Source organism: Chiloscyllium punctatum, chromosome 36 (assembly GCF_047496795.1).
Source record: "Chiloscyllium punctatum isolate Juve2018m chromosome 36, sChiPun1.3, whole genome shotgun sequence".
NCBI lineage: Eukaryota > Metazoa > Chordata > Chondrichthyes > Orectolobiformes > Hemiscylliidae > Chiloscyllium > Chiloscyllium punctatum.
Genome location: NC_092774.1, coordinates 32,185,240 through 32,201,834, shown reverse-complemented (window position 1 = coordinate 32,201,834; position 16,595 = coordinate 32,185,240). Strand labels below are relative to the sequence as shown.

Sequence of the window (16,595 nt, the reverse complement as noted above, 5' to 3'; positions counted from 1 at the left end):
CTGCACTCCACCCACCGCTTCCCCCCTCCTCCCCCTTCCTGAACAGTTAACAAAAATCCCTTCTCTTCACAGAAACCTCACTGTTCTAACAAGTCCACGCCAACCTCCGAATGGCAACCTCACCACACCCATTCCCCTACTCCTATTGCTCGACATTTACCCCTTGACTCATACATCTAACCTGCACATCCCTGGGCACTGTGGGTAATTTGACCTGGCCAATCACACCTTACCTGGACAAAGTTAAAAATCACAACACCAGGTTATCGTCCAATGGGTTTATCTGGAAGCACTAGCATTTGGAGCGCTGCTCCTTCATCAGGTGGTTGTGGAGTGTAAGATCACAAGACACAGAATTTCTGGAAAAGCATTAGTGTCCTGGCATTGAAATGATATATTGAACAAACCTGGATCATTATGTCTTTCATCTTTTACAATGGATTGCAGATATCATTAATATATAAATCCCAGAACTTCCTGTAAGGCACCTTCTCAGGATAACTAAGGCTTTATAACAAAAGGAGACACCTCAGCTCAAACAATGCATTAAAGGTGTGAGGTCAGAATCTGTCTGTATCCCAGTCTAGAGTCAGACTGGTTCTCTTTCCAATGTGAAATTTACAAAATATTACATGTATTAACTGCCTGCAGGTTGTGCATTTTCTGAGGAAAATAGAATAAATATCATTCGGCAAACACAAATTCATCCCCATGGACTTGTGCATGTGTGTGCATGAGAGAGAGAAAAGGTCTGTTTCCATGCTGTATATCTCTATGTCAATTTGACAACAGATACTTTTTTTTTTCTGTTGGTATAAATATTGTTGTAAATCATTGTGGGTACTAATAGCTCGATGTAAAGGTGAGAGAATTCCTCAAGTAAGGCACTGTAGGAATCCTGGGAGAATAGTATTTTTGGTTTACTTCCTATTGAACAATATTAAGCACAAGCACCTAGTTATTTCTAATTTTGGTTCACATTTCTTGTTTTATTCCCTGCTCTGACTACACTCGGTGTCTGGACGATTAACAGGCTGGGAGATTGTGGGTCTGGATTGACTTATTGTTCCGGAAGGTGTAAAAAAAAAAAGGATCAAAGCATCAACAGAAATCCAGGAGGGGTGAGAAATCAGGACCTGAAATCGGAGCTGACACCAGATTACCCTGTGATCAGTGCTTTGATTACCTGTGCTAACCCTCTACCTTTATCTTGCTTTCCATTTGATCACCTCCTCAATATTGAGGATCCAATCCTTGTCATCCTGGAGCCATATCTCTGTAAGGAGTCCCATATTTTAATTATTCCCTTTAATGTGTGCAGTCAATTCATTCGCTTTTGCTGCAATGCAGCACACATTCAGACAGACCATTTTTGGTTTCAATTTTTATGATCTTTCGAATCCAGTTTTGATTGCTGGTACATTTACTGTCCATGTCTTTCTGTCGTTCTCGGATGTTCATTTTTCACATCACTGTATTGCTCACTGGCCTTGATTTGGATTGGCCATGCTAAATTGCCCATAGTGTCCAGAGATGTGCAGGTTAGGTGGGTTAGCCATGGGAAATGCAGGGTTAGAGTTTCATAGTAATAGAAGCAGGAGTAGGCCATTTGGCCCGTCGAGTCTGCTCCGCCATTCATTGAGATCATGACTGATCTCTCCATTGTCTCAGCTTCTCCTCCCTGCATTGTCCCAACTACCCTTAATACCTTTACCATGCAAAAACCCATCTAACTGTGTCCTGAATATACTTAATTAAGCTGCCTCTACTGCTTCCCTGGGCAGAGAATTACATAGATTCACTATTCTCTGGGAAAAGCAGTTCTTCCTCCTCTCAAACCTAAATCTACTCCAACTAATCTTGAGGCAGTGGTCTCACCCACCAGCAGAAATGACTGGATAGGGTAGGGTTTCATCCCCACAGTACATGAAATCCCACTTTCCACCAAAATCTCAGATGTACTCACTCACTCAGGTGCTGTCTCATAAATGAAAGATTTCATTGTAACTTCTTCTGCTCCCAGTAAGGACAAAACATCTTTGAAGGCTGCTCTGAAAGTCCAGTCTTCACAATGACACTTCTGGTTTCACCAAAGACCCAGAGAGTCATACAGCACAGAAACAGACCCTTCAGTCCAACTCGTATGTGCTGCCCAGATATCCCAACTTAATCTAGTCCCATTTACCAGCATTTGGCCCATATCCCTCTAAACCCTTCCTATTCTTGTACCCATCCAGATGCCTTTTAAATGCTGTAATTGTATCAGGCTCCACCCCTTCCTATGACAGCTCATTCAATACATGCACTACCTTCTGTGTGAAACAAGTTGCCCTACATATCCCTTTTAAATCATTCCCCTCTCACCTCAAACATATGCTCTCTAGTTTTGCATTCACCCTATCCATGCCCCTTATAAATATTTATACGGTCACCCCTGAGAGTCCGATGCTCCAGGAAAATATCCCTGACCGATTCAGCCTCTCTCTATAGATCAAACCGTCCAACTCTGACAACAGCCTTTCAAGTCTTTTCTGACCCCTTTCAAAGTTTCACACTATCTTTCCTGTAGCAGGAAGACCAGAATTGAATGCAGTATTTTAAAAGTGGCCTAACCAATGTCCTGTACAGCCACAACATGACCTCCCAACTCCGATACTCAATGCTCTGACTAATAAAGGAAAGCATACAAAATGCCTTCTTCACTATTCTGGCTACCTGAGACTACACTTTCAAGGAACAATGAACCTGCACTCCAAGGTCTCTTTGTTCTGAAACACTCCCTTAACTGTCCTGCCTGGATTGCCTTACCAAAATGCAAACATCACATTTCCCTAAATTAATCTCCATCTGCCACTCCCTGGCCCATTGCCCCATCCAATCAATTCTAATTTATAGCGAACTCTCTGTACTTCTTATTCCCTGGAAGCTCAAAATCTCCATCCCACAAACTCCCGCCATTCTCACTTTGTTGAACCTAATCCCTGCTGTACCTCATCCCGAAGGGTCTGGTTCATGCTGATTAACAGGGCCACACTCAGGGGAATCTAATTGAAACAAACAGAATACTCAATGGCCTGGACAAGTTGATGTTGGGAAGATGTTTCCATTGGAAGGAGAGACTAGCAGCCAAGGGCACAGCCTTAGAGTAAAGGGAAGACCTTTCAGAACTGAGATTAGGAGAAATTTCTTCAGCCAGAGAGTGGTGAACTGATGGAATTCATTGCCACCGAAGGCTGCGGAGGCCAGGTAACTGAGGATATTTAACACTGAGACAGAAACAGTTCTTGAGTATCAAGGGGATCGAGAGTTACAGGGAGAAAACAGGAGAATGGGGCTGAGACACTTCTCAGCCGTGATTGAATGGTATGGGTAGACCCAGTGGGCTGAATGGCTTAATTTCTGCTCTTATGAATAGGAAAGGCTCAGAGATATATAGGCCAAACAAGGTAGGACTAGTTTAGTTTATGAATATAGTCAGCATGAAATCAAGTATCTGTTTCTGTGCTGTACGATTCTATAACCGTTCTTAAAACCATTTTTTCTGTTCCCTCATAACCATCCACTTCATTGTTGTCCAAAAATCAGATGAATTCAGCCTTGAATATATTCAATGACCCCCTAACCACAGGAAGCCCCCCCCACCCCCACTTCTGAACTCAATTCCTTTTGCGAATACACCACGTGCTCTGCTGACTGCTTAGTGCACCTGTCTGACAACGGGTATTGACTGGTGTAGAAAGACACTGAAACCTCTTTGTACATCCACATAACATTCCCGATGAACGGCTCGTGTCCAAAACGTCAACTCTCCTGGTCCTTGGATGCTGTCTGACCTGCTGTTCTTTTCCAGGGCCACACTTGTCAACTCTGATCTCCAGCATCTGCACTCCTCACTTTCTCCAGAGCCCAACAAATCACCAGAAAAAAAAACAATGCACCTCCTTTCTGCTTTTGTTTTCCCACAGCAAAGGCTATATTATCACATTGCGGTCATGCATTTGTCACGTGTTTGCCAATTGAGACACAGATCTGGACCAACATTTCTAGACAAGTGAGTACTGCAGATGCCGGAGATTAAAGTCGAGAGTGTGGTGCTGGAAAAGCACGCAGGTAAGGCAGCATCCGAGGAGCAGGAAAATTCCTGATGAAGGATTTTTGCCCGAACCGTCGATTTTCCTGCTCCTCGGATGCTGCCCGACCTGCGATGCTTTTCCAGCACCACACTGTCGACCAATATTTCTACACTCTGTCCCCACCCTGAATTCACTCCCTTTCCTTTCAGTTGTTGCAAGTCAACAATTGAACGCCAGAATGAAAAAAAATTGGAACAGATGGCGAGAAAAGAGAGTGCCGTACTCACAGTTGTTGGACAGAGGAAGAAAGTTGCAGTTTGGGATAAAGCTCAATCTTCATTTAGAGAGACAGAGCAGTAGCAGGTGCTGCTTCAGAAGCTCATTGTTCAACTTCCGCATTCAGACAATACTGGTGCTCTGATTGGCAGGAGGACAAGATTCCTTCCGGTCCTCCCGAGTTCCCTATTGGTCCATCAAAAGTAGGTCATGACTCGTTTGTGCGTAAAACCAGGAGCATGCACAGTCTTTTGCTGACACCAGCGGACATGCGCTGTTCTTGCTGACACCGAGGGGCATGCGCATTATGCACTTCAGAAATGCTTACGTTCCTGACAGATTTGAAGTGTCCAAATGCCAATCGGAGGAAAAAAAAAGTTGAACCACAATTTCCTTCCCCCCCTCCACCCCCGTGGCTCGACATTGTATTCCTTTTGTATTTTGCCTGGCTGCTCAACTTGTGTATTTCTTTTCCCTCGGTTAGGGGAGCCACAAACTGGACGGCATAGGTTTAGGTTGAGTGGGGAAAGATGAGGGACCAAAGGATTAGAAAAAACGTGTGACTTTTAATTTGCCTCAAGAAATGCAAGAACGAGAGGACATTAGTTTAGGGTGAGTGGGGAAAGGTTTAAAACGGACCTAAGGGGTAACTTGTTTCACGCAGAGGATGGTAAATGTATTGAATGAGCTGCCGGAGTGGAGGCTGGTACAATTACAACTTTTAGAAGGCATCTGGATAGGTGTACGAACAGGAAGGTTTAAAGGCGTTTGGGCCAAATGTTGGCAAATAGGAATAGAATAATTTAGGATATCTGGTCGGCACTGTTCCATTCCATGCTCCATGACTCTATTTCTACATGGAACCAATTTCACAATATTAGAATAGGCAACTCACCCCTTACAGCCTGTCCTCAACTGTGGCCAAATTGCACATATTTCAACGTAAGTTTCAGAAAGATGCCTGCAGCTTTTTAAAAAATAGAATTGAACATGCTTTAATGTTGTTTCTGAGTAGCTATTCTCAATGTTAAAGATCAGCCATTTCTCGTGCACCCCCATCTCCCAGGTAGAGTCATCACCATCTGTCTCTCTCTTCTTAGAAGGACTTGATACAGCGATCAAAGAGGGATGGAGTCACGAGAAATAACAGGTGGTGGGGAAAGAGAATGGTTGAGGGGGGCGGGGGGAGGAACTGAGGGTGGGTGTCAAGAGAGAGAAAATGGACAGGGGACAGAAAGAGAATGGACAGAGGGCAGTGACACTTCAAATCCCACCTTCCCCAGCACCACAGTAATCATTTCTCAATATACAAATGGCTAAAGCAGTCGAATCACATAATCCCTGCAGGCCATTCAGCCCATTTACCTCACACTGACCTTGCAAATAGCATCCCACCAGACCAACCCACTTACCATACAGCCCTGCAGTTCCCCATGGCTTACGCACCTGAAAATGCATATCCTTGGACACTTCAGCACAGCTGATCCACCCTAAACTGCAGATCTTTGGACTGTGGGAGGAGCCCACGCAGACACAAGGGGGACAATGTGCCAAAGTCACCTGAGGCTGGAATCAAACCCAGCACTGTGAGGCAGCAGTACTGACCACTGTGCCACCATGCCACCCAGAGCTTTGATGTTCTGCTTTATCTTTTTAGCTTCTGACTTCTCATGCGCCCTCAGCAAAGGCTCTGCCCTCCTGAGTGCCAGACAGACACCGATGCCATCTGGCCTCCTGCTGCTAACTTCAGAGAAAGACAACAATCATCTGTCAATATTCTGCCCTTACCCCCCAGTGTCCCCCCCACCACTCAGCCAGTTAGCTGCTCCCCCTGCCTCCCAATCTCAGATCCCCTTTACCTGCGTGATTCACACTCACACCCTTCTGACCCTGTCCAGTGACCTAATCAGAAGGCTCTGTCTAGAGGGGAATGACCATCTCCTGGAATAAAGTGTCCGGTTAACTTTCCCAGTGACGTGTCTGCAGCCTGGCTTCCAACTCCATCTCTCTGAGCCAAAGGTCTTCCAGCATGTGTTTACGCTGAATCACAGCATCCAGGACCTCCCACCTTCTGCAAAGTGAAAGACCAGTCTCACCCTGCCCTCTCCAATGTGTGTGTAGATTAGATTAGATTCTCTACAGTATGGAAACAGGCCCTTGGGCCCAAAATGTTCACATTGACCCTCCAAAGAGTAACCCACACAGACCTATTCACCTACCTTAAATTTACCCCTGACTAATGCACCCAACACTATGTGGAATTTAGCATGACCTGCACATCTTTTGGATTGTGGGAGGAAACTGGAGCACCCGGAGGAAACCCATGTGGAGAATGTGCCAACTCCACATAGACAGTTGCCCGAGGTGGGAATCGAACCCGGATCCCTGGTGCTGCGAGGCAGCACTGCTAACCATTGAGCCACCATGTCACCCAGTAACTGCTGAATTGTTTCTACTGGCCAAGCAGAGGCCGATAGCCAAGTTTGGAACCCATGAGGACAGTCTCAACCGGGATCTTGGGTGACCACACTACACTTAACACTGTCTCTCACTCCCACACATACACACCCAGTCACACAGACCCTCTCTCACACACACCTCCCACACTCAAATCCATGCACACACCCTCTCACAGGCTTATACTCCACTGCATCGACACACTTTATCAAGCATGCACATGCAAACACTCCATCTCTCTCTCTCTCTCTCATGCACACACGTGCACACACACACACGCACGCACGCGCGCGCACACACACACGCACACACAAACCTATGCAGTGAATTTGCATTTGCAGATACATTGTGCTTTTTGAGCAAAATACAATCTGCAGGCAGTCAATCTATGTAATATTTTATAAATTCCTACTTTGGAAATAGAACATGTGAGACTCAGGACTGGGATACAGACAGACTTGAACCTCACACCTTTCTTGCTTTGTCTGAGCTGAGATGTCACCTATTTTTACAAAATCTTAAGTCATCGGGAGAATGTGACTTAAAAGTAGTTCTGGGATATCCATGTTAATGAACCGAAACCTGCAACCCATTCGAAAAGATGAAAGACTGAATCGCAACTGGACTTGTTCAGGAAATCTTATCAACTGCATGACACTGTAATGTTTTGCGATAAATTCTATGTCTTATGATCCTGCTCAACAGCTACCCGATGAAGGAGCAGCGCTCTAAAAGCTAGCGCTTCCAAATAAATCTGTTGGGACTCTAACCTGGAGTTGTGTCGATTTTAACTTTCTCCACCTCAGTCCAACACCAGCAACTGCCCTTCATTTCTAATGAACACAGCCCCCACCTCCTGGTGCTGCCAGGAAACTTTACAATGCCCATAAAACAACACAGTACCTGCACTCCTGAAATATCTGCAATTTCCAACGATACGAGCTACTCATTCACTGTTCCATCTGATACACGACATTGGAAACTTAGTGCAGGAGGCTGAAAGAAATCAACAGGTTTAAAACAAAAACCATTTGAAGCTCAAAGCCATCAATGAGAGTCTGAGCCTGGCGGTAAGTTCAGGTAACCCTTTATTGTGACCCAACTTTGTTACAGCTTCAGATTCCCCCCGCCCCCAGCAAAAAGGCGTAGAAAGAGTAGCTTTTTATTTAAAAACAGCTTAAGGTCAAAATGCACACACTCCCTTTCTTAACCTGTAGGAAGTATTGCCTCACTCAGCAATTTCAATGTACACTCTGTATCCAAGTCGGTTTCTCCCTGTTCATTTGCTGGGGAATGGGAGGGGCCCAGTGGGGGGGAGAAAGGGGGCGGGGGGGGCACGGAAGAGGGGCATGGGTGCAGTGTAGAGTCAACCATAGGCCAGGCAGGGTAAAAGGATGCAGCTGGGATGACTGAGTGAATCCTTTCCCACAATGGCAGTTTCCTTCCCGAAAAATGACGTGAGTCAATCAGATGGGGTTTTCTCACCCTAACTCCACCCCCCACCCCAACTCCCCCCGAAAAATGGCTTCATCGTTAGACTTGGAACTCCAGATTACTGACTGAATTCCAATTTCACCATCTGCTACGGCAGGATTCAAACCCGGGAGGCCCCAGAACTGGGTTAATACTCCAGTCAATAATGGCACTCAGCAGTCACTCCTTCAATGCCCCTGCTATGGTACATGAACGTGCTGGTGCCTCCGCAGGTGGGAGGAGCAGGTGAACACCTTACTGCACCTGGGGCAACTGAAGGGCCTCTCCCCTATGTGGACCTGTTGGTGTTTCTGAAGTGTGATGGCCTGGGTAAAGCACGTCCCGCACTTGGGACAACTAAAGGGCCTCTCCCCCGTGTGGATGCGCTGGTGGGTCTGGAGGTTGGAGGCCCGGGCGAAGCCCTTCCCACACTCGGGGCACCTGAAGGACCTCTCCCCGGTGTGGGACCGCTGGTGTCTCAGCCGGGCAGAGGCCTGGGTAAAGCACTTTCCGCATTCACAGCACCTGAAGGGCCTCTCCCCCGTGTGGACCCGCTGGTGGGTCTGCAGGGTGGAGGAATCGCTGAAGCCTTTACCGCACTCTGGGCAGCTGAAGGGCCGCTCCCCTGTGTGGAGCCGCTGGTGGATCAGCAGGGCAGAGGCCTGGGTAAAGGTCTTCCTGCATTCGGAGCAGCTGAAAGGCCTCTCCCCTGTGTGGACCCGCCGATGGGTCAGCAGGTGAGAGGAATCACTGAAGGCTTTCCCGCACTCGGGGCAGGAGAGTGGCCTCTCCCCCTTGTGGATTCGCTGGTGCCTCAGCAGGGCAAAGGAATTGCTGAAGACCTTCCCACACTCGGGGCAGCTGAAAGGCCTCTCCCCCGTGTGGACCCGCCGGTGGGTCAGCAGGGCGGATGCCTGGGTAAAACCCTTCCTGCACTCAGGGCAGCTGAAGGGCCTCTCACCGGTGTGACTGCGCCGATGAGTCTCCAGAGCAGACGGGGCACAGAAGCCTTTCCCACAGTCGCCACACTTCCACGGTTTCTTCATGGGGTGGGATTCCTCAGGTTTCTCCATGGCCGAAGCATCAGCCGCACACAAACGTGGGTACAGCCCCACCCTGCCGTGAATTCCTCTTTCCAGGCCGTATAACTGTTTCAGGCTCCACAATCACTGCGCTGCAACGTAGGGTCTCTCATCCAGTCCCACTGATTATGAAAATGTACTCGAGCAGGAAGCAAACGCTTTGCTCCTTCTCACAGAATCACAGTCAAAAATCGTTGCAGTCCCGATGTCCCAGTGTCACTGTCTGACATTGATGTGAAAGTGAGGACTGCAGATGCTGGAGAATCAAGACTTCAAAAGTGTGACGCTGGAAAAGCACTGTAGGTCAGGCAGCATCCGAGGAGCAGAAGAGTCAATGCTTCGGGCATAAGGCCTTCATCTGTCGATTTTGAAATTTCCGTCTTCAGATCTTCAGATACTCTGTAAAAAGAGATTACAAAAGTCATTACACTCAGTGCAGGGTAACAACTCTGAACAAGCAATTGTACTTTCTGCACAATATACTTTTCTTTTGTTATTCCACAAAATTGAAAGAACCATCCCACTCTCTCTCCCCCTCTGTTCTCACTCCACTCTAATTCTCCTCAGATGCAACCAGAGTCATAGAGATATACAGCATGGAAACAGACCCGAACCCAGGGAAAAGACTTTGTCTATTTATCCTATACATGCCCCTCATAAATATACAAACCTCTATAAGGTTACCCCTCAGGCTCCAACGCTCCAGGGAAAACAGCTCCAGTCTGTTCAGCCTCTCCCTATAGCTCAAATCCTCCAACCCTAGCGACATCCTTGTAAATCATTTCTGAACCCTTTCAAGTTTCACAACATCGTTTCGTTGGAAGGAGACCAGAATTGCACGCAATATTCCAACAATGGCCAAACCAATGTTCTGTACAGCCGCAACATGACCTCCCAAGAGTACAAAATTAACATGAAAGGAGTCTTCGATAAGCATTTGGTACTTAAAGTTTGACAAGGCACTGATGAAATGCATCCAACAATCTTGAAGGAAGGGACGACAGAAATTGTGGAAGCCATAATTTATCAGTCTTCCATGGACTTGGAGGAGGTGCCAGAAGACTAGAGAACTACAAACATTGCAGCCTGGTTTAAGAAAGGTTGTAAAGCTAATCTCTGCAATTATAGAGTCATAGAGATGTTTTGCTATCCTACCTCTCCCATAAAGGCTGACAGAACAGGCTGTGAGCAGGAGTCTGCTGGGCACCACCTTCATTAATCAAAAGGGAAAGAGCTATTGATTCAGCACCTCAGTAAATCTTGAGGCAGTCTTGGCTCCTATGCACATGTTTGGATCCATGTAAGGAGATGTTTATATTTTGCTTCTGTACTTAGAATTCATAAATTGAAGCCAGTGTACATTTAAAAAATATTCAAGATCAAAGTACAGAGGAGATCAATATTATACAACAATCCAACAACCCCGTCCCAGGACAACATGCGCCTGACCCTCACAAAGATGGCGGCCGGTTGCCCGGGCAACCCGAGAGCTCCTTCGCCGGTGAAGTAAACACTGGGGCCTGTGGGGCTTCTATTGGAGGCCTCAGGCCTCCCCCTAGGAGTTTATAAACTCCCCAGTCTCCCTCCTCCCGCGGTTCCCAATCCTACCCTGTCTCACTGTCTCCTCTCCCCGGGGGCAGGAGCCAGGTCTTGGCGCTCGGGCCTGGCGACCTCCCCGGGATGTTTCTGAAACCTGGTCCTGTCCTGAAGGAGGATCACCGGGACCCGAAACCCGTCCTCACATTTCTCCCGACACGAGCTGCCGGACCTGCTCAGCTTTTCCAGCGGCTCCTGTTCTTGTTCCTTCAGCCGCCGGCGCCATTCCTCCCCCACACTCAGTAACACGGTCTTTGTCCGGCCGCGGGACCTACACTGCACATGCGCCAACACGCAGGGGGCGTGGTCCAAACTATGTCGTCACCATCTGAGGGGGCGTGGTTGGGGAGACCTCCAACCAATAGGGGACAATGGGAGTTGGTTTTCCCCGCCCCCAGCCCCTGAAAGGTGGGTTTCATTTAAATGTGAATGTGGTTTTCTTTTTAATGTTCAGCCTGTTCAGGAATGTTACTCCAGACCTTTGGAAGGCTGAAACATCGGGAAACTTCCAGACACAAACAAAGGGGTTTTAAAAAATGAATAGAAATAGGGAAGGGAAATTACAAAAGAAGCCGAGTATAAAATATCAAAAGCTTCTGTTGTTGTGCCAAAGGGAACAGAGTCGCTAAAGTAAATGTTGGTTCCTTGGAAGGTGAAACAGGTGAGTTAATAAGGGGAACACTGAAATGACAGAGCTGCTAAATCAATACTTTTCCTCAGTTTTCACGTTGGAGGACAGCAGTACCATTCGGACTGGAACGAGCAAGTCAAAGTCACATCAACGTCGATAGGTACACTATTAGGATTGAGGGCAAACAACTCCCCTAATCCTGATGGCCTACATCTTAGGGTACTAAAGGAAGTGGCAGTGGAGATTGTGGATACATTAGTTACAATATTTCAAAATTCCCTGGACATGAGAAAGATTCATTGAGTTTATTTAATAGAGAGATAGGTAGGTTCTTGATTGTCACATTTTGGCCCACTCTCCTAACCTATCTCGATCCATTTGAATGGTTCATGTTTCCTCATTGCAATTTACCATCACGCCTATTTATGTGTCATCCACAAATTTAGCAAATGAGCCTTTTATACGTGTATCCAAGTCCCTAATGTAGATTGTAAATAGTTGAGGTCCAAGGACCCAACCCTGTGGCACCTGACTAGTTACATCTTGCCATTCAGAAAAAAAGCCAACAATTTGGACTGTCTGTCTTCTGCCCATCAGCCAGTTACCTATTCTCGTTGTCATGGAAAGGCTACCAACCTCAAAGACCCCTCCCACCCTGAGAATGATCTCCCGCACCATCTTCTGTCAGGCAGAAGATACAGAAGCTTGAACACATGTACCAACAGGTTCAAGAATAGCTTCTTCCCTGCTATTATTAGACTGCTGAATGGAGCTCTCCAATGTGAAATCGAATGTTGCTTCTGCGCACCTCCTGTGCAGCTGTAACTCTGTATGCTTCACTCTGTCTAAGCGCAGTATGACCTGCATGTCCTTGTTTGCTGTGATCTGACTGTACTGCTGATAAAACAACATTTTTGACTCTACTTAGGTACATAGCACAGTACAGGCCCTTTATCCTACTCTAAGATCAGACTGACCTACATACCATTTATTGTACTAACTTTCATGTACCTATCCAAGAGTCAATTAAAAGTCCCTAATGTTTCTGACTCTACTAACACTGTTGACAGTGCATTTCACACAGCCACCACTATCTGAGTAGAGAACCTACGCTGACATCTCCCAGAAACCTTCCTCCAATTACCTTAAAATTATGCCGAGAGTGTGATGCTGGAAAACCATAGCAGGTCAGGCAGCAGCCAAGGAGCAGGAGAATTGACATTTTGGGCTTGTGGGCTGGGGGTGCTGAGAGATAAATGGGAAGAGGGTGAGATTGGGGGAGAAGGTAGCTGTCAATGCCATAGGTAGATGAAGGTAGGTAGGTGTGTGTGAGTGTGTGAGAGGTGGGGTGGCAAGATGATAGGTCAGAGGGGGTTATGGTGCAGATAGATAGGAAAATATGATGGACAGGTCAGAAGGGGCAGCGCCAAGTTGGAGGCTTGGGACTGGAATAAAGTGGGGGAGGTGAGGAAACTGTTGAAATCCACATTTGTCCTGTGTGGTTGCAGGGTTGCAAGGCAGAATGAGGTGTTCCTCCTCCAGGCATCGGGAAATAATGGTTTGGCGATGGATAGGTTGGAGAAGTGGGTGGAGCTGATGGATTGAAAAGTTGATGGAAAAGGTCAAGAGGGCGTACTGAGTTGAAGTCACGGGACTGGGATAAAGTGGGGTGGGGGGGTGGAAAATGATGTCTCGCATCCGCAGTCCTCATTTTCCCCTCCTTAAAATTATAGACACTTGTAAGGGGCATGGATAGAGTGAATACCCAAGGTCTTTCCCAAAGGTCCAGTACGAAAGGGGCATAGGTTGAAGGTGAGTGGGGAAAGATTAGATTACTTAGTGTGGAAACAGGCCCTTCGGCCCAACAAGTCCACACCGACCCGCCGAAGCGTAACCCACCCAGACCCATTCTCCTACATTTACCCCTTCACCTAACACTATAGGCAATTTCGCATGGCCAATTCACCTAACCTGCACATTTTTGGACTGTGGGAAGAAACCGGAGCAAACCCACGCAGACACGGGGAGAATGTGCAAACTCCACACAGCGAGTCGCCTGAGGCGGGAATTGAACCCGGGTCTCAGGCACTGTGAGGCAGTAGTGCTAACCACTGTGCCACCATGCCACCCACTTTTTTTTAAAGACCACCACAAACTCACTCCATTTTTTTTAAGATTAGAAAACCTGAGGGGCAACATTTTCACGCAGAGGGTGGTGCGTGTATGGAAGGAAGTGGTGGAGGCTGGTACAATTGCAACATTTAAAAGGCAGCTGGATGGGGATATGAATAGGAAGGGTACAAATGAACATAGGCCAAATGCTGGCAAATGGGTCACTGGATTCATTTAAGATATGGACTGAAGGGTTTGTTTCCAGCTCTACAACTCTATGACTATGTCTACATAGTTGAAACCAATTTCACAAAATGAGGAATAGGTCATTCACCCTTACAGCCTGACCTGAGCTGTGGCCTAACTGCACATATTCCAGTGCAATTTTCAGAAAGATTTCAGCAGCTCTTTTAAAAAATTGAAATGCGTTTAGAATTCAAGGATGTTTCTGAATATATCATTTTAGCTATTCTCAATTTTAAAGATAAGAGTTTCGAGCAAACACAGCCCACACCTCCCAGCGCTGCCAGTAACCTTTACAATGTTGATGAAACGATGCAGTACCTGTACTCCTTAAAAATTTACAATTTCTAACGATACTAGCTACTCATTCACTGCTCCATCTGATACACGACATTAGAAACTTAGTGCAGGAGGCTGGAAGAAATGAGCAGCTTTAAAACAAAAAAAAAATCTGAAGCTCAAAGCTTTCAATGAGTCTGAGCCCAGCAGTAAGTTCAGGTAATCTTTATTGTGACCCAACTTTGTTACAGCTTCAGATCTCCCCCAGCAAAAAGATGGAGAGAAAGTAGCTGCTTTTTAAACAGCTCAAGGTCAAAGCGCACACACTCCCCCTCCCCCCACCCCACCTCACCTCACCTCACTTTCTTTACTATCGGTCAGCAAAGAGTTGTCCCTTTGTAATTGGATCCTTGGTACAGCCTTAACGTGTGGGGCTGGGAACGGGGGGAGTGGGAAGTGAAACAGACTGCTGTGAGTCTGGAGTCACGTGTAGGCCAGAACGGGTAAAGGATGCAGCTGGGACTACTGAGTGAATCCTTTCCCACAACGGCAGTTTCCTTCCCTAGAACGGGCGTGAGTGAATCAGATTGGGGTTTTCTCTCCCCTCCCCCGCAACAGAAAATGGTTTCATCTTTAGATTCTGACCGTATTCTAATTCCACCATCTGCCGCGGTGGTATTCAAACCCAACAGATCCCAGAACTGGGTTGAGAGTCCAGTCGATAACGGCACTCGGCAGTCGCTTTGTCAGTCCCCCTGCGATGGCACGTGAAATCGCTGGTGGCACCGGAGGTGGGAGGAGCGGGTGAAAGCCTTCCCACACTCAGGGCAGCTGAAGGGCTTCTCTCCCGTGTGGACTCGCCGGTGGGTCAGCAGGGAGGAGGAATCGCTGAAGGCCTTCCCGCACTCGGGACAGCAGAAGGGCTTCTCCCCCGTGTGGACCCGCCGGTGGGTCAGCAGGGAGGAGGAATAGCTGAAGGACTTCCCACACTCAGGGCAGCTGAAGGGCTTCTCCCCCGTGTGGACCCGCTGGTGCCTCAGCAGGGAGTAGGAATAGCTGAAGGCCTTCCCGCAATCAGGACAGCTGAAGGGCCTCTCCCCTGTGTGGACCTGCTGGTGGGTCAGCAAATTGGAGGAACGGCTGAAGGCCTTCCCGCACTCGGGGCAGCTGAAGGGAGTCTCCCCCGTGTGGACCCGCTGGTGCCTCAGCAGGGTGGAGGAATCGCTGAAGGCCTTCCCGCACTCGGGACAGCTGAAGGGCCTCTCTCCCGTATGGACACGCCGGTGGGTCAGTAGGGAGGATGAATCGCTGAAGGCCTTCCCACACTCAGGGCAGGTGAAAGGCCTCTCCCCCGTGTGGATCCGCTGGTGCCTAAGCAGGGCAGAGACCTGGGTAAAGCCCTTCCCGCACTTGGGACAGGAGAACGGCCTCTCCCCGGTGTGGATGCGCCGATGAATCTCCAGGTCAGACGGAGTACGGAAGCCTTTCCCACAGTTACCACACTTCCACGGTTTCACCATGTTTAAACTTCAGCCACAAGCAAATGCGTGTCCTGCCCCTCACTGCTGTGAATTCCTCTTTCCAGGCCGTATAACAGTTTCAGGCTCCACACTCAGTGCGCAGCAACAGTAGGGTCTCTCATCCAGTCCCACTGATAATGAAAATGTACTGAAATAGGAACCAAAAAGCTTTGCTCCTTCTCACAGAATTGTAATCAAAAATTGTGGCTGTCCCAATCGATTGAGTGATTGTCAGGTATTGATGTGAAAGTGAGGACCGCAGACGCGGGAGAGTCAGTGTTGAAAAGTGCGGCGCTGGAAAAGCACAACAGGTCAGGCAGCATCCAAGGAGCAGGAGAGTCAACATTTCGGGCAAAAGGCCTTCATTTGTTCATTTTGAAACTTCTGCCTTCGGATCTTCAAATACTCTAGAAAAAGACATTACAAAAGTCAACACAGTCAGTGCAGGGTAGAAATTCAGAACAAGCTATTCTACTTTCTGAGAGCATTCTTTTCTTTTGTTATTCCACAAAATTGAAAGCAACATCCTTCTCTCTTTCTTTCTCTCTCTCTCTCTCCCCTCCCCCTCCTCTGTTCTCACTCCGCTTTAAGTAATTCTCCTGAAGGTGCTGATTCAAGATCAGAACAGCAAAAATGTCAAGAAATATATATTGGATAACTCCACCTGAAAGTTAATATCTTTCACAACAGTGGGATGCTGCTGAGAGTGAGCAGGTCTGATTTTGGGAAGCAAAACAAAATGTGTCAATTCAGGATGAATCGGGAATGCATCTTGAGGAATAACCAGATACATCAAGGTATTAACACAGACACTAGAGAGAAACTGAACAGAAGAGACGTGGCAAACGTTAGT

At 47.4% G+C, this 16,595-nt stretch overlaps 1 protein-coding gene across 1 annotated transcript in view; it reads right to left on the bottom strand.

Annotated features, from left to right (window-relative positions):
• LOC140460058 (uncharacterized) overlaps window positions 1–16,595 on the bottom strand; it is a 50,523-nt gene that overhangs the window by 29,328 nt on the left and 4,600 nt on the right. Inside the window, exons 2-3 of the mRNA XM_072554464.1 lie at window positions 14,975–16,149; window positions 8,730–9,445 (exon numbers count right to left, since the gene is read on the bottom strand). Coding sequence (XP_072410565.1) covers window positions 8,730–9,445; window positions 14,975–15,742 — 1,484 coding nt within the window. The 5' untranslated portion in view covers window positions 15,743–16,149. The remainder of the gene's footprint in view (window positions 1–8,729; window positions 9,446–14,974; window positions 16,150–16,595) is intronic.